This window comes from Ostreococcus tauri (assembly GCF_000214015.3).
Source record: "Ostreococcus tauri WGS project CAID00000000 data, contig chromosome 17, whole genome shotgun sequence".
NCBI lineage: Eukaryota > Viridiplantae > Chlorophyta > Mamiellophyceae > Mamiellales > Bathycoccaceae > Ostreococcus > Ostreococcus tauri.
This window is the reverse complement of record NC_014442.2, coordinates 146,442-168,195: the sequence shown is the minus strand read 5'-3', so window position 1 is coordinate 168,195 and position 21,754 is coordinate 146,442. Positions and strand designations below refer to the sequence as shown.

General features: G+C 59.7%; 14 protein-coding genes across 14 annotated transcripts; 7 read left to right on the top strand and 7 right to left on the bottom strand.

Moving 5' to 3' along the window:
- Positions 1-3: 3 nt before the first annotated feature.
- On the top strand, positions 4-738 carry OT_ostta17g01000 (Cytochrome c/c1 haem-lyase; the record flags this gene model as incomplete). Its single annotated transcript, XM_022984165.1, has 1 exon — positions 4-738. The coding sequence occupies one exon, from the start codon at positions 4-6 to the stop codon at positions 736-738; it is 735 nt and encodes a 244-aa protein (XP_022840442.1).
- A 154-nt stretch (positions 739-892) lies between these two features.
- OT_ostta17g00990 (Cytochrome c oxidase, subunit VIb) lies at positions 893-1,476 on the bottom strand (the record flags this gene model as incomplete). The annotated part of the gene is made up of 3 exons (XM_003083819.1): positions 893-1,111; positions 1,207-1,251; positions 1,441-1,476. 3 exons carry the CDS (start codon positions 1,474-1,476, stop codon positions 893-895), a joined length of 300 nt encoding a protein of 99 aa, XP_003083867.1.
- Positions 1,477-1,897: 421 nt separating this feature from the next.
- OT_ostta17g00980 (Adaptor protein complex, sigma subunit) lies at positions 1,898-2,380 on the top strand (the record flags this gene model as incomplete). Its single annotated transcript, XM_022984152.1, has 1 exon — positions 1,898-2,380. One exon carries the CDS (start codon positions 1,898-1,900, stop codon positions 2,378-2,380), a length of 483 nt encoding a protein of 160 aa, XP_022840441.1.
- Positions 2,381-2,531: 151 nt separating this feature from the next.
- On the top strand, positions 2,532-3,230 carry OT_ostta17g00970 (4Fe-4S ferredoxin, iron-sulphur binding,conserved site; the record flags this gene model as incomplete). The annotated part of the gene is made up of 1 exon (XM_022984148.1): positions 2,532-3,230. One exon carries the CDS (start codon positions 2,532-2,534, stop codon positions 3,228-3,230), a length of 699 nt encoding a protein of 232 aa, XP_022840440.1.
- Positions 3,231-3,342: 112 nt separating this feature from the next.
- OT_ostta17g00960 (Like-Sm (LSM) domain) lies at positions 3,343-4,737 on the bottom strand (the record flags this gene model as incomplete). Its single annotated transcript, XM_022984143.1, has 2 exons — positions 3,343-4,481; positions 4,623-4,737. The coding sequence occupies 2 exons, from the start codon at positions 4,735-4,737 to the stop codon at positions 3,343-3,345; spliced, it is 1,254 nt and encodes a 417-aa protein (XP_022840439.1).
- Positions 4,738-4,977: 240 nt separating this feature from the next.
- Positions 4,978-6,054, bottom strand: OT_ostta17g00950 (CAAX amino terminal protease; the record flags this gene model as incomplete). Its single annotated transcript, XM_022984137.1, has 1 exon — positions 4,978-6,054. The coding sequence occupies one exon, from the start codon at positions 6,052-6,054 to the stop codon at positions 4,978-4,980; it is 1,077 nt and encodes a 358-aa protein (XP_022840438.1).
- Positions 6,055-6,203: 149 nt separating this feature from the next.
- On the bottom strand, positions 6,204-9,574 carry OT_ostta17g00940 (Domain of unknown function DUF221; the record flags this gene model as incomplete). Its single annotated transcript, XM_022984134.1, has 2 exons — positions 6,204-9,240; positions 9,288-9,574. 2 exons carry the CDS (start codon positions 9,572-9,574, stop codon positions 6,204-6,206), a joined length of 3,324 nt encoding a protein of 1,107 aa, XP_022840437.1.
- A 246-nt stretch (positions 9,575-9,820) lies between these two features.
- OT_ostta17g00930 (unnamed product) lies at positions 9,821-10,060 on the top strand (the record flags this gene model as incomplete). Its single annotated transcript, XM_003083814.1, has 1 exon — positions 9,821-10,060. One exon carries the CDS (start codon positions 9,821-9,823, stop codon positions 10,058-10,060), a length of 240 nt encoding a protein of 79 aa, XP_003083862.1.
- Positions 10,061-10,315: 255 nt separating this feature from the next.
- OT_ostta17g00920 (unnamed product) lies at positions 10,316-11,464 on the top strand (the record flags this gene model as incomplete). Its single annotated transcript, XM_003083813.2, has 1 exon — positions 10,316-11,464. One exon carries the CDS (start codon positions 10,316-10,318, stop codon positions 11,462-11,464), a length of 1,149 nt encoding a protein of 382 aa, XP_003083861.2.
- A 76-nt stretch (positions 11,465-11,540) lies between these two features.
- Positions 11,541-12,176, bottom strand: OT_ostta17g00910 (Mitochondrial inner membrane translocase subunit Tim17/Tim22/Tim23/peroxisomal protein PMP24; the record flags this gene model as incomplete). Its single annotated transcript, XM_003083812.1, has 1 exon — positions 11,541-12,176. The coding sequence occupies one exon, from the start codon at positions 12,174-12,176 to the stop codon at positions 11,541-11,543; it is 636 nt and encodes a 211-aa protein (XP_003083860.1).
- A 321-nt stretch (positions 12,177-12,497) lies between these two features.
- Positions 12,498-14,309, bottom strand: OT_ostta17g00900 (unnamed product; the record flags this gene model as incomplete). The annotated part of the gene is made up of 1 exon (XM_003083811.1): positions 12,498-14,309. One exon carries the CDS (start codon positions 14,307-14,309, stop codon positions 12,498-12,500), a length of 1,812 nt encoding a protein of 603 aa, XP_003083859.1.
- Positions 14,310-14,778: 469 nt separating this feature from the next.
- Positions 14,779-17,355, top strand: OT_ostta17g00890 (WD40 repeat; the record flags this gene model as incomplete). Its single annotated transcript, XM_022984109.1, has 1 exon — positions 14,779-17,355. The coding sequence occupies one exon, from the start codon at positions 14,779-14,781 to the stop codon at positions 17,353-17,355; it is 2,577 nt and encodes an 858-aa protein (XP_022840436.1).
- Positions 17,356-17,412: 57 nt separating this feature from the next.
- OT_ostta17g00880 (unnamed product) lies at positions 17,413-17,757 on the bottom strand (the record flags this gene model as incomplete). Its single annotated transcript, XM_003083809.1, has 1 exon — positions 17,413-17,757. One exon carries the CDS (start codon positions 17,755-17,757, stop codon positions 17,413-17,415), a length of 345 nt encoding a protein of 114 aa, XP_003083857.1.
- Positions 17,758-19,090: 1,333 nt separating this feature from the next.
- On the top strand, positions 19,091-21,061 carry OT_ostta17g00870 (Nucleotide-diphospho-sugar transferase; the record flags this gene model as incomplete). The annotated part of the gene is made up of 1 exon (XM_003083807.2): positions 19,091-21,061. One exon carries the CDS (start codon positions 19,091-19,093, stop codon positions 21,059-21,061), a length of 1,971 nt encoding a protein of 656 aa, XP_003083855.2.
- Between the last annotated feature and the right edge of the window lie 693 nt (positions 21,062-21,754).

Sequence of the window (21,754 nt, the reverse complement as noted above, 5' to 3'; positions counted from 1 at the left end):
GCGATGGCGAGCGAGACGACGGCGAGGACGTTCGCGCGCCTCGCCCGGGACGGCGCGGCGGTGGACGGCGCGAAGGGGTCGACCGACGAGACGCCGAGGGATGGCGACGGGACGCGGGACGGGGGCGGGACGACGAACGCGGGGTGGTTCTCGTGGATCGGGACGACGACGCGGACGCGAGCGCTCGGGACGTCGCGGGCGCGGTCGTCGATTCCGATGAGCCCGCGAACGGCGGTGCCGGAACATCAGGCGAGGCGGGAGGGAGAGACGTGGACGTACCCGAGCGAGAAGATGTTCCACGACGCGATGGCGCGAAAGGGGTGGAAACCGGACCCGAGGGACATGGCGCGGGTGGTGGCGATACACAACGCGGTGAATGAACGCGCGTGGGCGCACGTCATGGCGTGGGAACGGAGACATTGCGATTCGTGTCCCGATCCAAAGCTCTTGAAATTTCGCGGTCGACCGCGCGATTTCAGTCCGAAGGCGCGTTTACTCAACTTTTTAGGATATGCGCTCCCGTTTGATCGACACGATTGGGTCGTCGATCGGTGCGGGGAGGAGGTGAGATACGTGATCGACTTTTATAACGCCGTTCCGTACGGCGGGGCCGCTCCGGTGGCGATGCATTTAGACGTTCGTCCGGCGCTCGATTCGCCGAGCGCGGCGTGGGATCGACTCGTCGTCCAGTTCGGTTGGATTCTTTCTGGGGAGTGGGCGAGAGGCAACGCACCTTAGACATGTAATAGTATTAGTGCGAACAGCGACGCTCGAGTGCGGTGACGGGGGAAATCTACGTCGACCGGCGCGAGTGCGGTGAAAGCTGAACGTTTTCGTTACACATTTTTTCCTAACACGAGCGTAGCCGCCGGTAAATTATACATCAAATTTCCTAGTAGCGTCCCGCCCAAGTTCCCTCTTCTCGTTGCTCGTTCCACTTCTCCACCCACTCCTGCGGGCAGATGGCTCGGTAAAACTTGCCCAAGGGTTCGCACTCCTCGGCGCCCTCGCCGTTCTCCGCCTGGCACTTGTGGAACTCGTTGTATCGCGTGTAACAGTGCTTCGCCTGATTCGTCTGCGGGAATCGCGCATCGAACGGCGTCGTCTTCAGCTAGATCGAGATAAACCATCGTCGTCGTCAGTCATCCAGTCGCTCTCCGACCCCGCGCGCGCGCGCGACGCCGTCTTCGCCCGCGTCTCGCGCACCTCCACCGCGGCCGCCTCCGGCGCCGCCTCGACCACCGGTTCCTCCTGCGCCCGAACGTACAACACCGAACACCATCGTCAGTCTCACCCATCGCCGTCCCGTTCGACCCATCACTCGCGGTCGCCCTCGACCGACCCGACCCCTCGGCCTCGATCGCGCCACCGATCCACCGTTCCTCGCGCCGCCGTTCCACCCCCTCCCTCGCCCACGCCTCGCCCACCCGCGCGCCGCACCTCGATCACCACCTCGCGCGCGTCCGCGTCCGACATCGACGCTCTCGGGCGAAACGCGACGTCGTCGACCGCGCGCACTGCCGCGGGCTCGCGCGCGCGCGATCGCGGTCGAGGCGTCGTTTTATCGTCCCACCGCGGCGTCGTCCCTCGTACTCCGTGTCGATCGACCCCATCATCGCGCGTGCGATGCGACGCGCGCGATGGCGGGGTTTTTTAGGGTTTAGGTGTAGGGTTCACACCCACCCTCGGCCCCGACCGTGAATCGCCGTCGCGCGCGCCCGTTCGCGGACGTCGACGATCCCGGCGCGACGTCCGTGGACGCCGACGCGCGCGCGGGGGGGCGCTCGGGAACTCGGAGCGACGTCCGGTCGGCGCGCGCGCGGACGCGGACGCGGCGTCGGCGGTGCGCGGCGCGCGCGGCGACCGATCGATCGAGCGCATTCACGTCCCGGGAGCGATGATCAAGGCGTTCATCGTGGTGAATAACCACGCCATGGTGCGATTGTGTCGATTCTACGAGCAGTTAGGGGTGGATAAGCAAACGGAGCTGTGTCAGACGGTGTATAAACTGGTGACGAGTCGTCCCGATCACCTGTGCTCGTTCGTCGACGACGAGAAAACGTTCGGACCGGACACCAAGCTCGTGTACAGACACTTCGCCACCCTGTACTTTTGCATCTTAAGCGATCGAAGCGAGAGCGAGCTCGCGATGCTCGATCTCATCCAGGTGTACGTCGAAACTTTGGACAAGGTGTTTGAAAACGTATGCGAGCTCGATTTGATCTTCAACTCCCCAAAGGCGTACACCGTCCTCGACGAAACCGTCGTCGGGGGCTTAGTGCTCGAGATCAGCACGAACAAAATATTAAACGTGTACGATCAGCTCATGAAGTTGGAGAAGATGCACTCGAGTCTGATGGACAAAATCGCGATATCCTAGACTTTCTCGATCGGTGTTCATCCGTCGTCTTCGTCCGCGCGTCGTCCGCGCGGGCGGCGCGTGTTGTAACCAAACGCCTACATTTTTACAACACGCGCGCGGTGCCCCCGTCGCCCCCGACCCCGTCGGTCGTCCGCACGTCCACGCGCGCATGTCACGATCGATCGCGCGCGCGTTCCTACGACGCGCGTCCGCGCGCCGAGCGACGCCCGCGATCGCGCTCGACCGCGCCGCGCGCTCGACGTCGGCGACCGAGGACGGGGGCGCGACGGCGGTGGCGAAGACCACGGTGGAGCGCGACGGGGGATCGGCGCGCGATCGCGTGCGAGAACTCGCCGAACGGCAGATCCCGACCGATCTCGCGGGCGTCCTGGACGCGAGCGCGAAGACGTTGGTGCTCACGGAACTCCTGCGGGGGATGTCGCTGACGCTGAAGTACTTTTTCGATAAAAAGGTGACGATCAATTACCCGTTCGAGAAGGGACCGCTGTCGCCGCGGTTCCGAGGCGAGCACGCGTTGAGGAGGTATCCGACGGGTGAGGAGCGGTGCATCGCGTGTAAACTGTGCGAGGCGATCTGTCCGGCGCAGGCGATCACGATCGAGGCGGAAGAGAGAGAGGATGGGTCGAGAAGAACGACCAAGTACGACATAGACATGACAAAGTGCATCTACTGCGGGTTCTGCCAAGAGGCGTGTCCGGTGGACGCCATCGTGGAGGGACCGAACTTTGAGTATGCGACGTATTCGCACGAGGAATTACTGTACGACAAGGAGAAGCTGCTCGCGAACGGCGATCGTTGGGAGAAGGAGATCGCGAGGAACCTGGAGAGCGAGGCGATGTATCGCTAGGGCGAGCGCACGAGTGTATGAAAATCTTAGCAGTTAGAACGAAGTATTCGTGTTCACATATGGAAATCCACGCTATGACTATGAGTATGTTTCATCCGTCCCGTTTTTCGTTCTATCGACGACCGCCCCGACCCCCGCGGCCGCCGGTGGGAGCGCCTCTGCCGCCTCTGCCGCCTCGTCCCGCGACTGTAGCCGCATTTGCGGTGCGGTTCGCCGCTTGGTTCGCGCTCACCGCCTCGAAGCCAAAGGTCATGGCGTCCATGCGACGTTGTTCGTGGAATCGACCCCTGTTTCCTCCCTGCGCCTTCTCGGTGGCTTCGCTGCTCATCGTGTCGAAGAAGTCATCCTTGACGTACACCGGGTTGGCCGCCACCGCGCTGGTGAGCTTCTTCGCCTCGGCAGAGTTGGCTAACTTTTCCTTGTTGAACATCTTCAACATCTTCTGGAAATCGAACGCCTCCTTGGGCACAGCTGGTGCCGCACCGCGAGGAGCAGGCGCACCCCGTCCCCCGGCTCTTGGGGCCGGAACACCGCGACCGCCACTCTGTTGCGGCTGCATTACCTTGGGCGTTGCCTTGAGCTTGGCCGCCTCCTCCGGCGACAGCGCGTTCAGCGCGGCAGCGGCGAAGGACGTAGGCTTGGGTTTCGGGGCGGGGGCTTTCGGGGCGGGAACCGTGGCGGCGGTCTTAGCCACGCCGGCGCCGGCGGGAGCAGGGTTACGAGCAGCCGGAAGGATCACGCCCTCAGTCTGCGCCGGTTTGGCTGCGTTCGGGTTACCCCAAGGGTTCTTCGGCGGGGCGGTGGCGACCGGCGCGGCCGGCTGGGCCGGAGCGGGCGGTTGAGCCGGCGGTTGAGCCGGCGGCACCGCGGGCGGGGCTGCCGGCTGCTCGGGAGCTTGCTGTCCCCAAGCGGGCGCGCCGTATTGCTGCGGCGGCATACCGTACTGCTGCGGAGGGTAACCCGCGTATCCTGGCTGCGGCATACCGTATTGCTGCGGCGGATACCCCGCGTATCCGTACTGCTGCGGCGGGTATCCCGCGTATCCGTACTGCGGCTGCGCGTACCCGTACTGCGGCTGCTCCGGAGCCGGAGTCGGAGCCGCCGCCGCCGCTCTCGCCGCCCCGCCGCCGCCCTCGCGAATCTCCAAATCCTTGATGTCATCCCCCTTAAACGTGATGCACTCGTACACTTCCACGCTTGGCGGAATCTGCACTCCATTCGTTCGTCGTCCCTCCGTCCCGAACGATCGCACTACGCCACGAACGATATTTTCGTCAGTCTCTCGCCCTCCGCGCGCGATCGCGATCTCGCCGAATCGCTCGCCATTCGTCCCCCATCCCACCCCCTCGTCGCATCTCTCCCTCCCCATCTTCGCTCGATCGAACGACGCACCATTTTGTAACGTCAGCGTGCTCTCCACCGGGTCGATGTTCACCAGGACGCCCTCGTAACGAATGTCTGAGTGCGAGATGAGGTAAATGGTTGAACCTATGAATGAGCGGTCCATCGCGCGTGCCCGTTCGACGGCGTCCGAGCGAAGATCTTCACCGTCGTCGTCCGCGCGCCGCGGTCGTGCGTTCGCGCGTGTGAACGGTCGCGCGCGTGAACGGTGCGCGAGTGCGAGCGCGCGCGAAGACGCGTCACAAAGTGAGGTCATCGCGTGTGCGTGGGCGAGGAGTCAGCACTCCCGGAGGGCGCGGTTTCGGAACGAGCCGCGAGGACGCGTCGGATGATGATACAAGCAATCTCAGGGTAACGGCGCGGAGAACACGGCGCGAAGCACGTCGGTGAGGGGTGGGAGGAAGTCACCGGCGAGGACCGAGGCGTTCCACGCGCTGTGCACCAACGCCGGGGCGAGGAGGTTTCTCGTCCGGACGAATACGACGCAGTGAAGACAGCCGAGAAAGGTGAGAGGGAGGAACTGCTCCAGGGACAGGTGGGCGACGGCGAAGACGACGGAGGAGATGATCATGGCGCGCTTGACGGAGATCACCGCGGAGAGGGCGGAGAAGAAGAAGCCTCGAAAGATGAGTTCCTCCCACACGGGCGCCGCCACGGAGGCCAACAAGACGTAAAACGCCTTGGAGAGGAGGTCGTCCGATCGCATGCTCTGCTCCCAACCCGTAGTGATGGCGTCGTCGAATACCAATAGTCCCGTGGTCTCGAGCGCGGTGACGCTGATGCCGTGCAACCACACGACGATTGGAAACGCCGCGCACGCCAGGAGGACGTCTCGCACGTGCTTCTTGTCCTCGAACCAGCGAACGGGAAACCAGCTCGCCCCGAGCGGGGTGAACGCCCTCAGTGACTGCCGCAGCACAAAACCCGTCATGAACATCTGCGCGATGTCTAAGCAAAAACTATACACGGCCAGGCCTCGCTGAGTGAAGTTTGTTGAATCGAACCCGAGCGCGCCGGCGACGAAGGGAAACACCGCGTTTCCGACGATGAAAAATAAGCAAAACCAGACCACCATGACGGAAACCGTCGTCTTCACCCCCCAAGGCGCGTCCCAAATCGCGCTCCCATCGCTCGGTAGCTTGAGAAACCTCTCGAACCACGTCGTGCCGGACGTCGACGGCTCGCTCGGTTCGCTCTCAACTTCCCCGTATCCACCGCTCGCTACCGCTCGCGTTCGCAATGTTCTCGACGCGAAAGGCGATGATACTCTTCTGCATCCTCCTGAGCGCTCAAACGCGAGAGAGACGCCCTCGAACGCGCGTTTCGGTCGCAATGGTGTGATTCGTTTCCTCGAGCTCGTTAACGACAATGGAGACGCGTCCGAGCGCGTGCGGGCGAAGGACCGCGCGAGAGACGCGCTCATCGTCATCCTTCACGTCACAGACTTCGTGGACTCGTCTTCATGCGCTCGAGGGGAGATTTTCGACGGCTTCGGCGAGCCGCGCTGTGAGGCGTCAACCCCACGGTCGTCGGCGTTTGCGAGCGAGAAATTTGTTACAGTCGTGTGTCAATCTATCTACGAAATATTCTCGTTTCCTTCACGGTGACGTTGGGATAGCCTCGCCAGACTTTTCCAAATTCCGGATGCCAACCCATCGAGTTGCGCTGAAGCGCGGGATGGATGTACGCCTCAGCGTTGAAGGCAGCCTTCGGGGCTGACGCCGCCAGCGGCAATGGAACGGACCATCTGAGCTCCGTGGCGAGATTTCGAAACTTGTACATCGACCTACTGAGCACGGGTAAGATGGTGATCCAGAGAGCCAGTGCGGCCGCGTACGCTTCCTTTGATAGAAGCACAAAGCTGAGGAAGAACTGAGCTATCATCAAAGAGTAAATCGTCAACGTGCAAAACGTGTTCCACATCATCCCTCCCGACTCGTACGAACGCTCATACACGAACATGACGTGGTATCTCCAGATGATGAAATTGAAGACGTAAAAGAATGTGGCTACCACGGTGATGATAGGGGCGACAGTGGAGAACACAAGACCGATCATCATGACCATGGCAAACACGCCAACCTCGCGACCAAGTCGTATAGACCTCGGCGAGTACTTGATTGCCCGGTCTCGCGAGGTGACACTGCATCCCAAGCAGCAACACCAACGATTGATGATCATGCACAAGACGCCTGCGTGAGGAAATATTAAACGCTGCGTCGGAAGATATACTCCTCTGAACACGAGCCAGAGCAAGAAAAAGTTGCTCGTGAGCGGCAATGATGTCCCAACGAGTTCAAACATGGCGTCGACTCCCTCCGTATTGAGTGCGTGCACGTATCGTTGTATCGCAAATCCAGACACTGTTCCAAAGAAAACGTTCAGGAAGGCCCACAGGAAGTAGTATTTCGCGAACGACTCGTCGGTTCTACTCAGACTCGAGTACTTGCTCTGCGCTTGCACAAGATACATCATCCCGAACGACACGACAAACGTCTCCCAAACGGTCAGTAGTATCGGAGGTAGAATCCCTTGAACGACAACACGCAGATACTTTGCTGAATCGTTCGTACAGTACCAATTTAGATTGCTACTCTGTTTGGCGCCGAACTGGTTTGCAACACACAAGCTCGAAAGAATTCCCGCAAACATGCCGGTTGGGATCAGGATGACGGCGAGAATCAGTGGAAATATGACCACCGCGCGGAATTTACGCTCATGTCTTCGAAGCAATACTGATTGCCAGTTAATGTTGTCAGGCCCAGGGGCTGGTTGTATGCTGAAGAGATCGCGCTGGCGCGATGTGATGCGACACTGTGCAGCGATCGCAGTGGCGTATTGACTCTTGAAAGCCACGATGCAGCTTGGTCCGGGTTTCGCGGATCGTATATTGGAGCGCTCGCGTACAACTAGATGCTCGATTGTAGCGAGCCTCTTACGCAGAGAATTAATCTCATCTATGACGGATAGTCCTCGTCGCCGCCGACGATGCTGAACTCTTGGCATGCCGAGTTTCTCTATTTGGTTCACAAGTCTGTCGTGCTCCATCAGTAGGTCATCCACGACGCGATAGTCTTGTAAAGGGATTACCATAAGGAACTCATCTGGGAACATCCCCTTGAAGAATTTTTCTATCCCTCGGATATCCTGCCACGAATCTGCACTCTCTCGTCCACCACCGACGTCTGTCATCAACACGCAATAGTTTTGAATCAGAACACTCACGATGACTTCCCTCTTGACACCATCTTCTTCCTCTAGTGCGATTGCAGCGATATAACGTCGATCATCTATGGAAGGTACCGGCGCTGGGTCGTGTTCGTACGAATCGTTACCGTCTTTTCCACTCTCCAAGTCTGCCGCGATATCGATTCTGTTTGGTCGATTCATAGTCTCGCTTGAATCGACGTTGTCTCGACGATTTCTGGCCATCATCGTCTTCAATTCTTCGCCCCATACCTCTTCTGCTATATCTAATCCTTTCCACCACTTATGCTTGATCGCAACATCATCGATGGCAACATTATCGATGTTTTGCATTGTTGAAGCGCCGGCAAAATCACCTCTCAGCGACGAAGGACCGGGATCAGAGTCGTTCATACTCGCCATCGAAATCTCCGACATAGAGCGGGGCGAGTCCCCAATGTCACGGGAACTCCCAGGCATCGATAATTGACGATCGATCCCCGTCGATCGACGCGACGAAGTCGCATCTTCGGCGAGACTCGTCAACTGCTGCGACGGCGCTGAGATGGCAGACGTCAGCGGGCCGAGGTGAGAGTGATATCCTCTCGATGGCTGCGCCTGCGGTGCACGCATGCTGGAGCTCACAGACGCTCTCCTAAATCGTTCTACTTTTTGTTCGTTTGACAGCTCTCGCACACTGGCCGTATCACGACTCGGACCGCTGAGGACCTCCAATAAGACGTGCCAATCGATGTCGTCGATCCTCCCTTCCTCTCCGGATGCTTGGAGATGCGTGACGTCTTGAGACGTGTTAGCTTTCGCGCGAGCATTGTTACTGGCGCGATCATCCATCACTCGACGCATGAAGCTCGGCATACCGATCACGCTGGTGCGTCTAGGCCGCGACGGCGGCGCTCTCGATCCCGTCTCGGTGGATGTCGTCGTCGTCGTATGCGCGTCGCGACTCATCTCGGTCGCGAACTCGAGATTCGTGTCCATCCCTTGCCGTAGGAGCTTCTGAAACACGGTCTGGGGAATGTGCACGGCTCGCCACGGATTACTCTCGCCCGTCGTCGTGCCGTACACTTGTCGCAAGAATTCATACGATTGATAGTGTCGATCGAGCAGCCACAGCGTGTACGCCGTGAACACCCAGAACACGCACACGTGCAACCACGCGAGTTCAGACCTCTTCTCTAAGTTTGCGATCGTCATTCGCATCAATACATGCTTCTCGTCGTCCAGCTTCCCCCCCGCCCCGCTCGTCGTGAGCGTCGACGTGTAAAACGACCGCGACAGGTGCGCCGGCACGAGCGCGAACGCCCCGATCACCGCCATCGGCGCGAACAACTGCGTGCCGAACTGCGTGATTCTCAAAAACACCAACGCATCTAATCCCGCGGTGTTCACCACCTCCTCATCGCTGATCGCGAGCACGCTCGTGATCCATCCGAACGTTCGGCGCAAGACGCCGGCGCGCCGCCGCCGCGCGCGCCGTCCATCCGCCGCATCTCCGGCGCGCTTCCCGAGCTCCGTAACGACCGCAGCAGCGTTCGCCCGGTGTATATCGGCACTTTATCTCGCAGCGCACCGAAGAGCACCAACACCAGGGACGACAGCGCGACGTACACCGCGAACGCGCTCAAGACTTCCGCATCCGCCACATCCGTGTTCACGCACGCCACGTTACTCACATCGCACGTCCCGATCGTCGACGCGGTCTCCACGCGCGGGACCGGGGCGGTCGGGGACGACATCGTAGGTCCCGCGCGATCGCCCGAGACCACGACGCGGGGTCGTGCGTCGCCCGCGGGCGTCGGCGGCGTCGACGCGGTCGTTGACTTCGCGGCACACACACCCGGGTGTGTATGACACGCACACCCGGGTGTGTGTGACACCCCACACGTCGACAGGTCGACCGTGCGCGACATCGGGACGGCCATCACGACGCGTCGCTCGCGCGCGTCGATGCGCGCTCGAACGACGGTACGCGCGCGGACGAGATGTCCATGATCGAAAGCGCGTGGACGACCGCGCGAGACGACGGCGTGGGACGGAAACTCCTCGGGACGACCCCACGGTTGAATTTCGCGCCAGAGAATCAAGTCTACGTCTTCATGTTCGGGTTGTCCATCGTTTTATTCTCCGTCCCGCCGCTGTTGAAGCTCAAGCGCGCGCTGTACCCACCTGAGGCCGAGCCCGAGTCGTGGGCGTTCGAGCGCGAGCTCGAGGATCTGCGATGAGGCGACGACGACGACGACGACGCGCGCCGGGGACCCCGCGGGGGTGGTTGATGGAAACGCTCGGCTCTTTCCCATCTTCAAAGGGCCCGCCTATCGATCAGTGGGTCGCGTGTTAGGGTTGACGTGCTCCGTGCGAATAGGGTTGACGTGCGCTGCGGTGTATTTAAAATAAAAAACCTGTGCGCGCGACGACGACGACGACGACGACGTCGACGACGACGACGACGACGACGACGACGGACGCGGGCGCGGGCGATGGGAACGCGCGCGCGCGATGGCGCGTTCGCGGCGTACAGGTTCGGTGACGTCGGGACGAGCGTCGACTGCGAACTCGCGAGCGAAAACACGGGGACGTGGCGACGCCCGGTGGACGGTCGACGCGGTCGCTCGAGCGATGGATGGCGAGCGGACGACGACGGGGGGGGGCAAGCGAAGGAGCGACGATGGCGACGACGACCGAGTGGTGCGCTCGAGGGGATCCGGGCGTGGGGGCGAGCGAACGATCGCGCGGTGTGGTTGGCGCTCACCGCGTGCGTCGTCGCGGGTCGATGGGCGATCGCGGGCGGACGCGGACGGGGAGGGACGGCGCCGGGCGCGGTGGGCGTGACGCCGGTGATGCGAAGGAGCGTGCTGGAACGGGCGATACCGAGCGTGATGGGGATGGAGGAGGTGGAGGAGTTGATCATCGTTCCGGGAAGCGCGGTGTACTCGGGGAGGGATTTCTCAGCCGCCAAGGAGGAGACGAGTTGGGCGCTCGGGGCGTATCAGCTCGTCCAGGGCGAGGCGCGGACGTTCTTAGAACACATGGAGATCGGCGTGAAGGCGGCGGCGAAGAATCAGCGGTCGATGTTAATTTTTAGTGGTGGGAAGACGAGTCGAGAGGCTGGGTCTCTGAGCGAGGCGGCGTCGTACTGGCAAGTGGCCCGAGCGTTCGAGTGGTTTGGAGCCGATGCGAGCGTCGAGCGCAGAACGTTCACGGAAGAGTACGCGCGAGATAGCTTGGAGAATCTTCTCTTCAGCATGTGTCGTTTCTTCGAGATCTCGAGACAGTTCCCGAAGAAGATCACGGTGGTGGGGTATCAGGTGAAGAGCGAGCGATTCTCGCAGCACCTCCAAGCTCTGGGATTTCCATCCGGAAACTTCTCGTACATAGGCACGACGGCGGTTAATGAAGCGGAGATGAAGGCGGGTGAGGTAAGACTCAGAGCCGCGTACGCTCAGGATCCGTACGGGTGTCGTGGAGACCTAGCTGCAAAGCGTCTCCAGCGCGATCCATTCAACGTCGGCGCTCCGTACAGCACGCAAGTCAAGGTATTGAGCGCGCTTTGGCTGCACATAAACACGTGCTCCCAGCGCTTGTTCAAAGATAAATTACCCTGGTCCCCTGGGGTCATTTTGAGGTAGGATATCCGCTCACTACCGTACTTACATACCTATAGCTATACTAGCAAAGTGTTGATAATATACAGTTGCCGTCCGCTTACTTAGAGAACCAGCTCCGTCGCCGTCGCCGCTCCTCTTTCTTGTACTCCTCTAACTCCGCCTCTACCTGTCCTATGAACATCTCTGTCAAGTCTACTTTCTCGCTAGAATCCTCCTCTTTCGACGCCGTCCCGGTCGTCGTGATCGCCTCAAAGTGCTCCGGTAAGAGTCTCTCCAACTCTTGCAAACAGTACCCGAGCGGAAGCGTGGCGGCGCCGCCGACGGCCACTCCCAGAGCCGCCCCTCTTAGTCTGACCGACAGCGGCCCCGGAATCGCCATACCCGTCAGCGAACTCGTCACCACCCCCGCTCCGACGACGTTCCACATGTCTCTAATCTCTCGCGTCGACTCGAGCGCCAGCCGCGTCGCGCTGAACACCGACACGAAACTCCCCAGCCGAACGCCGTGCAAAGTCGTGTCCGAGATCGCTCGGGTCCAGATCCTGTGCCTACGAACGTTCAGAGCTTCATTCGGGTTCGGTGCCGACGCCATCTCCGCTCGGTGTGCGCTCCAGGCACCGTAGACGACGCCGGCGAGCGACCCATACACGGTCTCTCTGGCCCACTGAATGAGCTCGGGCGGCGGCGGCGGGGGGTCCTCACCGGGTTTCACGCGCTCGAACGCGCGATTCATCGTCGTTCGACAATCGTTCTGTCGACGCGCGCGAGAGAGTCAGGGAGGGCGACGACGGGGGGAGGTGTGGAGACGGACGTGATGATGATATGATGATGAGTGAAACGCTTGGATTGCCCGCGCGCGAGCGCGCGCGCGCGCGCAGGCCAGGGTTTAAGGATGTCTTCGCGGCGTGCGTGAACGGGGCACGAGGGAAAGAACGTGAGAGAGACGACACGAATGGAAAAACGATACACGACAGATCGATTGCGTCGGTTTGGAGTGGGTACATTTTACATCGAATGATTAAAGTTGGGCGCGCGAACCTTCGACGCGACGCGGTTAGAATTTGAAAACTGTCCCCTTGTCTCCTCTATCCCAGGTGGAGATCGCTGCGCCGGTTCGCTGCGGCGGAGGGAACTTGAGGCGTCTGAGTGTAAACTCACCGTTACGCTCGAACGCAGCGGACGCAACGACGTCGACCGGATCGGAGGTGAAGATGAATCGTCGCAACTCAAAGTTGCCCGTGCGCTGGAACACGCTCTTCGGCACGGAGGCGGTGCGCGAGGAGAATGGGAACGTCATCTTGCGCAGCTTGAATGCATCGGCTGGAGAGCGCTTGAAAGGCGTTTTGCTTGCACTGCTCGCCTCGGCCTCCGTCTTGATTTTCGTGAAGTCAAACTTTCGAAGTGCAAAGGTGTCGCTGGGGGAGCGCTTGAAGGCAATCGCTGGCTCTTGCAGTTTGGCGTTGCTGAAGTTCAATTTACGCAACGTAAACGAGTCTTCGCGCTTGAACGGCACTTTTCGACCGCTGCTCTTCTTCTTCATCCCGACTTCGAGCTGTTGAAGACCCGCCGCGAGCTCCACGGCGCGCTCCGCGGCGCGTTCCATTTGCTTTGCCGCCTTCATAGCGCTCTCGATGCCTGGTGCATAGTCCATGTACGCCATGTCCGATTCAAGCGCGCGAACGTTCGCGAGCGCGTCGTCCGTCGCGGTTTTAGCTCTACTCGCCTCGTCCGTCTGCTCTGCGAGCTTCGAGGTGAGAGAATCGACGAGCGTGGAGAGATCCATGCTGCGCAATTTTGCCGCCTCGGCTTCTTTCTTCGCCTTGAGGTAGGCGTCTCCCTCTTCCATGTCGGACATCGCCACCTCCAACTCGCGTATGCGCTTCAACAAGGAGTCCTTCTGGGCGACAAGCTCAGTACTCTTCCTTCTCTCTTGCTCCAACATTTCACTGAGTTCTTCTTGATCGACCATGTCCGCCATTCGCACCTCGAGAAGACGAATGCGAGACTTGAGCGAAACAACCTCGAGCGCCGCCGCCTCGTACTTCTTCGCCACCGCTGGGAGTTTATCCCCTTCGGCGAGCAAAGCGTTGATGCGCTCTCGCATCTCCTTGTTCTCCGCCTCCAAGGCCGAGATCAATTCCGGGGAATCCATCTTTCCATCAGCCAACTCCTTGAGCTCGGCGCTCGTGACGCTCTCGGCGAGCTCTATCTCCAAGCTGCGAATCGTCTCCAGGAGCGCGTCCCGATCCTCGAGCTTGTGCTCGAGTTCGCGTACGCTCGCCTTGAGAGAAACAATCTCGGCATCCTTCATCGCGAGCTCGTTCTCGAGCGCCTCCGTCGCGCTCTCGTCCACGAGCTCGGCGAGCTCTTGCGCCGCGCTCACCAAACGCCTGTTCAATTGCGTGGCCTCCTCGAGCTCGCCCTCGACCTCCTCCACGCGCGCCGTTTGCTCCGCCAGTTCCGCCGCCTCACTCAGCAGCGCATCAATCGCCTCCCGGTTCTCATCCTTCAATCGCCGCACCTCAGACCTCAACGCATCCGCCTCTGACTCCAACGCGGCTAACCGCGCGCTCGTCGGCGCCGTCGCCTCTCTCCGTCTCCGTTCACTTCGCGCGCGTTCGATCAGCGCTCGCGCTTCCGCCACCGACTGCACCGCGACCTCCCCACCCGACGCATTCTCCTTCGCGCGCGCCAGAAGCGCTCGCAGCGCGCTCGACGCCGCCGAGGACGCGCGAACGCGCACCGCCCGTCGCTCGCGATGTCCACCTCGTCGTTCCCCTCGCGCATCGTTCACCCGTCGTCCTCCCCTCGCCGGCGTCGCCCGCGCGCGCCCCCCCGCGAGCGCGTCGAGCGGGATCCCACCCATCGATCGACGCGTCGTCCGTCACCGAACGTCCGTCCGCGCGCGCGCGTCGTCGTCTCGCCGTGCGTCGGATTCGCGCGCGCGCGACGCCGGCGTCCACGGCGTGGGTGGTGCACACGTATTGACAATCACATAGCCCCGTGTGATGGATTCGCGTGACCACGTCGTCGTCCACGACGGGTCGTGCCTCGTGTGATGGGGGGGTCGGACGATATCGATACAGTGATGGGTGAAACACACCCAGAGTATGTACACCAGCCGCAGGCGTCGATCGCGCGGCGACGGGCGCGGCGATGGCTGTTTTTTTAAACTTTTTAAATGTCTCGCCCAGGGCGCGACCACCTCGAGCGCGCGCGCGACGACGGACGACGGCGCGCGCGCGTCGATCGATCGCGTGCTCGATCGCGTGCGCTCGATCGCGCTCGGGGACGAACGACGGCGACGGGAGCGATCGAACGCGTGACTCGAGTGGATGACTTCGTGCGAGTGGGAGTACGCCCACGTCGCGGGGGCGTGCGACGTCGCGTTCGCGATCGATGGGAACGATCTGGAGAAGATCGTCACGTGCGGGACCGATCACTCGGTGATAGTCAGGGATAAGCGCACGTCGGAGGTGGAGCATAACTTTGGTGAACACGGAGACGCGGTGCACGCGCTCGCGACGGCGCCGAACGGGAAGCGCGTGGCGACGGCGAGCGCGGATTATTGCGTGAAGATTTTTAGCATCGATAAGGGACAGTTCGAGGGGAACGTCACGAGATTTACCTTGCCCGTGCATGCGGTGGCGTGGAGCGGTGATGGGAAGTATATCGCGGCTGGGGGCGAGGATGGTGTCGTCAAGGTGATTGACGCCGAGGACAAAACCGTCAAGTGCACGATTGAGTGTCCGAGGAGCAAGTGCATCAAGAGCCTTTCGTTCGATCCACGAGGAGAGTTTTTGGCGGGTTCAGACGATAACGGAACGGTCTTCGTCTGGGTACTGAAGCCCCGGGACGAGAACGAGGAGGTGGGAGACGCGATACTATTCGCCACAGAGGCGCCGGTGGCCACGGGCGAGTCGCCACTTTTGAACTCCGTGGCGTGGAGACCGGACGGCGCAGTCTTGGCCGTGCCGGGGCGGGAGAACGACGTGACGTTTTTCGAACGAGAGACATTCAAGCAGATCGAGTGGGAAATGAAGGGTCACACCGAGGCGATTTCTCTCATCAGATGGTCTCCGAATGGGAAATACTTGGTCACCGCGAGCGACGACAAAACAGTCATCTGTTGGGACGTTAAGAAAAAGCTTGCGATCGCGAAGATTACGGACACGTCGGAGCTCGTGTGTGGCGCCGCTTTCAGCACCACCGGAAACTCCATGGCGTTGATTAAGGGGAACGGCGAGTGGGCGATGTGGGACGAAGTCGTGCCATCCAAGTACACGTCGCCGACAGCGAGCGTTGCGCTGTCGGAGATCGACTTCAAGAGCGAATTAGTGGCGAAGAGCGAGTTCATCGACGATGAAGTAGACGACATGGAAGATAATGCCGAAGAAGAAGAGGACGATGACGATGGTTTTGTGGAGTACGACACCGGCAAGTCTCATTACAGAGAGAAGGTGGTCCACGTTGAAGCCGGGCCGAAGCCGCAACCGGCGTTCCAACCCGGATCCGTCGCCGCAGTTCCGGGAAGTAACCGAAGATTTTTGTCGTACACCATGACTGGCTCTCTTGTGGCTACAACGGAGGGAGAGTTCAGCTCGATCGAGTTCCATTTCCACGACACTTCTCGCTTGGGACGCATTCCGGTCATCACAGATACGTACGGGTACACGTTGGGCGTGGCGGGAGAGAAGGGTTGCGCGCTTGCGAGTCCAATGAAGGACACAGAACAAGAAAGTACTCTTTATTTCCATCCTTATGACAGCTGGGTGCAAAACAGCGAGTGGCAAATGACCATGCCGCCTGGTGAGGACATCCTCTGCATCGCTACTGGCTCGTCCTGGGTCGCTGCAGCGACGTCGAAGCGCTACCTGCGAGTCTACTCCTTAGGCGGGGCTCAGCGACAAGTTATCTCTCTTGAGGGCGACGTCGTATCCATCGCGGGTCATGATGATTCTTTGGGGGTCGTCTGGCACGAGGCTGCGCCGATCGGACCGGCTCCGGGAGACCAAGTCCTTGCGTACGCCGTGTACAACATGCGCCATGCCACTCAACTCGCTCGCGGTCGACTTCCACTGTCTCACCAAGCCAAGTTGACGTATATGGGATTCTCCGAAGAGGGAATGCTCCTCATTTGTGACAGTGCTGGCGTTGTGCGAATGCGAACGGAGGCTTTTGGTGGATCATTCACTCCCGTCTTCCGCTCTTCCGCCGCGCGAGCCACGGATGGTCAGCATCACTGGATCGTTTCCGCGTCCGCCTCGACGCTATTCTGCATCATCACAAGAACAAGTGCTGGACCGACGCCGAGCCCGCGACCGGTTCTCTCCATGTTACCTCTGTCCGTGCCCATCATCACTCCCGAACAGTCGGTTACGGATCTCGAGGATGAGGCTGCGCGGGCGAACTTTGCACTGATGGTCGCACAGAGCTCGGGTGAAGATGCTCGACTCGCTATGGGGGCGAGTGAAAAGGCTGCAATCAAGCTCTTCCACGCGGCGTGTAAGAGTCAGAAGCTCAGTCGCGCCTCGGACATCGCGGAGACGTTCAGACAACCGAACAGTTTGCGCGCTGTCCTCAAGCTCCCAGCGGTGTCTCGACAACCTGCGCTCGTTGAGAGAATTCACGAGCTCATCGAGACTGCCGTCGATCCGGAGCCGACGCAAGGTTACACCCAGCCTGAGAGCTATACGCCAGCACCTGCGGTCCGTTCGACGCCCTCGACGGTGGCAAAGACGAATCCGCTCACGCGCAAGAATGCTTCGGTACCCGCGGTCGACGAAGGAAACGAGAACAAGGACGTGAATGAGCTCGGCGTGGGAGAAGGGAAGCGCGATTTCGACGGTACGCCAACACCATCCAAAGCTAAAAAGTCCAAGGTCGTCACCAATCCGTTCGCGAGAGGTTAGCCTCCCTTTTGTGTTAAACAACTTCTTCACTACATGCGTTTCTTAAGCGCGGGACGTTCACTCCGCTTTTTCTTCCTCCGTCTCCTCCTTCTTCTTTTGCACGCTCGGCATGATGGGTTGCTTCGTCTCGTCGTACTTGTTATCGAGGTAGAACTCGATCCCGATGAAGTATCCCGCGGTGAGCACCAAGAACTGCCACACCTCGATGTCGCCGAACACCGGGTCTCTGATGGATAACGCGCTCGCGCGCTCCGGGAACGCCACCTGGATCGCCGTCGTCCCCACGACGCCCGCGAGCGCGGCGACTGATTTCATCCTCAACCACGTCGACGTCTTCACCTCCCCATCCTCGACCACGACCGCCGTCTTCGCTCGAGCGTTCCCGGTCCCGGCGCTCGCCATCCGTCCCCGTCCCCCCGCGCGCGATCGCCCCGTCCGTGCGCGTCGCCCATCCACCCCCAAGCGCGCGCTCGATCGCGACACCGCGCGCGCGAGCATCTCGCGTCGCCCGAAGTCGTCCGTCGCGCCGTGCCGTCTCGGTCGCGCGCGATGTCACACGCGCTCCGTATCGCACGCGCGACGACCGAGGCGCGATCGCGATCTAGGTTGGGTAAAATCTGAATCACCTTGTGCATCACCGTCCGAAACAAGGTGATTTGAATCACCTTCACCACCCATGGAAGGTGATTTGACCTTGGAGGAAATTGTCCGATTGTCCGAATTTACATAAAAAAATTACATGATAGACTAAATAGCGGTATAATACTCAATTGGGTGCATCTCGCCGAGAACGCTTGCTCGCGCGCGTCACGCGGTCGTCCGAACGCTCGGTCTTACGCGCGTGCGCGCACTTCTCGTCGCCGCGACTCACGCATAGCTTGCAGCGATCGGCGCCTTCGCGAACGAGTTGAGTAGAGGTAGCATCGGTCGGGGCTGATGGACCGTTGACCGGGGCTGGTCGACCGTCGGCCTCTCCAAGAGACTTGATTTTGACGCGCGAACTTCTCAAGAGCAGGCAGCGGCTCGGGACTCCCGAGTCGGGAGTAATGGGAGTACCCCCTCATACTGTTTACTCATACATGACATGACGGATTATGACAACAAAAGGTGTGCACAACCATTACCGAGATTTTAGTCAAAATCCAATTTCAAGCAGGCGGCGGCTCTCTTCGAGGGGGGTGCTAGGGTTAGAACAGTGACACAATGTACTTATCATCGCTGTATTTCCTCGAAACCGGTGACGAAATGTCGTATTATCAGTCACGTGATTACTATCAGTGTCAATACCAGCAAATGATAGGCTTTACATACACTCAATATGAAATCACCTTCTAAATCACCTTAAGGTGATTTGAAATCACCATCACCACCCATTGAAGGTGATTTACCCAACCTAGATCGCGATCGCGAGGCGTCGCCGTGACGTGTACCCACCGGTCATGACTCGAGGGGTGTGGGACACCGATCGACGCCTCGATCGAATCATCGATCGACGCAGCATCGAAGAATCACCGATCGAATCATCGATCGATCGACGCCTCGATCGACGCATCATCGATCGACGCACCGATCGACGCCCCGATCGAATCACCGATCGAATCATCGATCGACGCCCGTGATCGATCGCGTCTCGACGTCGTTCGAGTCGTGGCGTGGACGACGCCGACGCGGACGTCCACGGCGGTCGTTCGCGACGCCGAGGTCCGGTGGGTCGGTCGCGACGCCGACGCGGACGATGGGACGACCGACGCGGTGGCGTCGACGTCGCGGCGTCGTCGGCGTCGTCGTCGGCCTCGCGGTCGTCCTGGCGTGGGGCGGCGCTCGAGGACGACGGCGCGGACGCGACGTGGGGTGGGCGACGTTGGACGACCGCGGGCGGGAGGCGGGGGGGACGACGACGACGGGTGGGGCGGAGCCGAGCGAGTGCGCGCTCGATCGCATGCTCGATCGAAAGGGGGGGGTGGTGTACGTCACGTACGTGAGCGATGGGTTTCATCAGTTCGCGCGCAATTGGTTGCGACTGTTACGAAGGAGTCGATCGAAGAGGACGAACGACGGATTGAACGTCGTCATGCTCGCCCTGGATGAGAGCACGGAGAGGTACTGCGAGAAATATTCGATGCCGTGCTTCGGGAGCGCGGAGTTGAGGTACAGTGGGGGGGTGATGGCGACGGCGGGGACGGCGCTGCATCGCGAATCGGCGCAGCGCGAGGCCTCGAGCGTGGCGGAGGCGGCGAAAGCGCTTCGAGACATCAAGACGCTCGAGGTCAAGCTCTTGGTCGACATTCTCGAGCGTGGACACGATGTGTTGGTGAGCGATGCCGACGTGGCGTGGCTTAGAGACCCCGAGGATTGGGTGCGAACAGCTTTGCGAGACGTGGATGTGGCGGCGAGCACGGATTGTCTGGACGTCAGCGCGGACGACGTGGGCGGGTGTTGGGGCGCGGCAGCGAACACAGGAATTCTTTACTTCAGACCAACGGACGCGGCGAAGACGTTTTTAGGAAATTGGATCGCCGCCATGGATAAAGCGACGGACGATATGACCGAGAGAGACCAGGAAATTTTCAACAACTTGCTCGTCGCCGACGCGTCGGGGGACACAAAGGTGACAGAAGGAGGTTCGAGCGTCAACGTGAGGGTGGTGAAGGGTGGTGTTCGATTAGGATCTTTGCCTATGCGGTATTTTGCCTCCGGTCATACGTTTTTTGTAGAGCAATTGCACAAGCACGAGGGAGAGAGCCAACAGCCGTTTTGTGTGCACGCCACGTTTCAGTTCTCTCAAGTGCACGGCAAACGTCAGAGATTTCGTGAGCACGGGTTATGGCTCATAGAGAACGACGATTACTACACGCAAGGAAACTTTATTTCCATGTCGGACGATCTGCCGAGTATTTGGAACATCACTGGCGTGCACAATCATCTCCTGACCGCGGCGTGGTACCGCGCCTCGGTGCGCAACCTTCTGGCTCTCGGACGTATCCTTAATCGCACCGTCATTCTACCTCGATTCACGTGCATGTGCGATCGATACTGGGGTCACGTGCTACCGTCGTGTAAGATAGGTCACGTCGAACCTCCATTCGTGGGATGTCCGCAGGATCATATCATGAACTTGCCCGCCATGGAGAACGGTGGGGTGGATTTTCGAGAGTGGTCTTTCCTGAGCAATTTGAGAACGCCAGACGCTCTTAGACGTAGTATCGCCGCGGTCTCAACGGGGAACCGGGACTCAGGAGATGTCAAGGCAAAATACGCGCTTCCTGCGTTCGCGATGGACACGGATGTGCTCTCAACTTTAGCCAGTGCCCCAGAGAGGGTACTGGTGGTCGATGGAGCGCTGACTTCGTTCTGTGCCTTCGAGAGTGCAACTTCCTCTCCTGCGGCGAAACAGTTCAATTCTGACATGGCAGTCGCGCTCAAAGCCGAGTCATGGTTTTGTGGCCCCGAAGACGCGCGCGGAGTCAAGTGTGCCATCGGATTTCCCATACCAAAGCCGACCACTGAGCTGCACAGCAAGTGCTCGGCGCTTCGCGCAAAGGCGACGGAACTCAGGTCGAGTCCGCACGAACTTCTCTCCAACTTCTTCGATGAATACGGGCACGACGATAAGAAGAATAAATTCATGTTCCCAAGCGATCGCACTACCGCGTCTGCGAACGACATTAGTACTGAGGAGAACCCGTTCGCGTCAGATGACAAATAGAAATAAAATAGCACAACGTTGATAATTGAATTGTTGAAAACATAGCTATCGAGGGATGAGCGACGCGCCGAGCGATGAATCGTATCGCTCGATATTGACATCGGTGCGGATGAGCGTTTCAAGTCGAATCATGCCTTGGACGTAAGCCAAACGCTCAATATCATCAATTAATTATTCGCTCTCGAAAAATAAACTCCATGAGCCCACGTCGGCGAAGGCTCACAGAGCCGCGAACGCACGTCATACAACGCGACGTCCAGGAAATCGCGCGTGTATGAGTCATACTCACACGTTGAGCGGAAAAAATAAAGTTCAACAGGCACAGGCGCAGTCGTGCGCTTTCACTTTTCTTTTATTTATCGAATGACCTCAAATTAATTACAATTTATTTTTCATGCGCGTTAGAGAGCGATTCTCGTCCAACAAGTGGATTAGCGACGGACGTTCTGCGTGACCGAACGTGCAATATCTTCGACACCCCGAAAATCGGGGGTGCGATGGCAGTCACAATGAGTTGTAATTAATTAGTAGGACATCATGAATTATTTCGTGCTACGCGATGAAATATTCGCCGCTTTGTCGACTGGAGAGCGAAGTCGATCGGCCCGAAGACGATTGACGGGTACTTCAGGGTATGTTGCATCGCACTCCGGAAGCAACGCGTCACTCCGAGATGCAATCATGGTCATGATA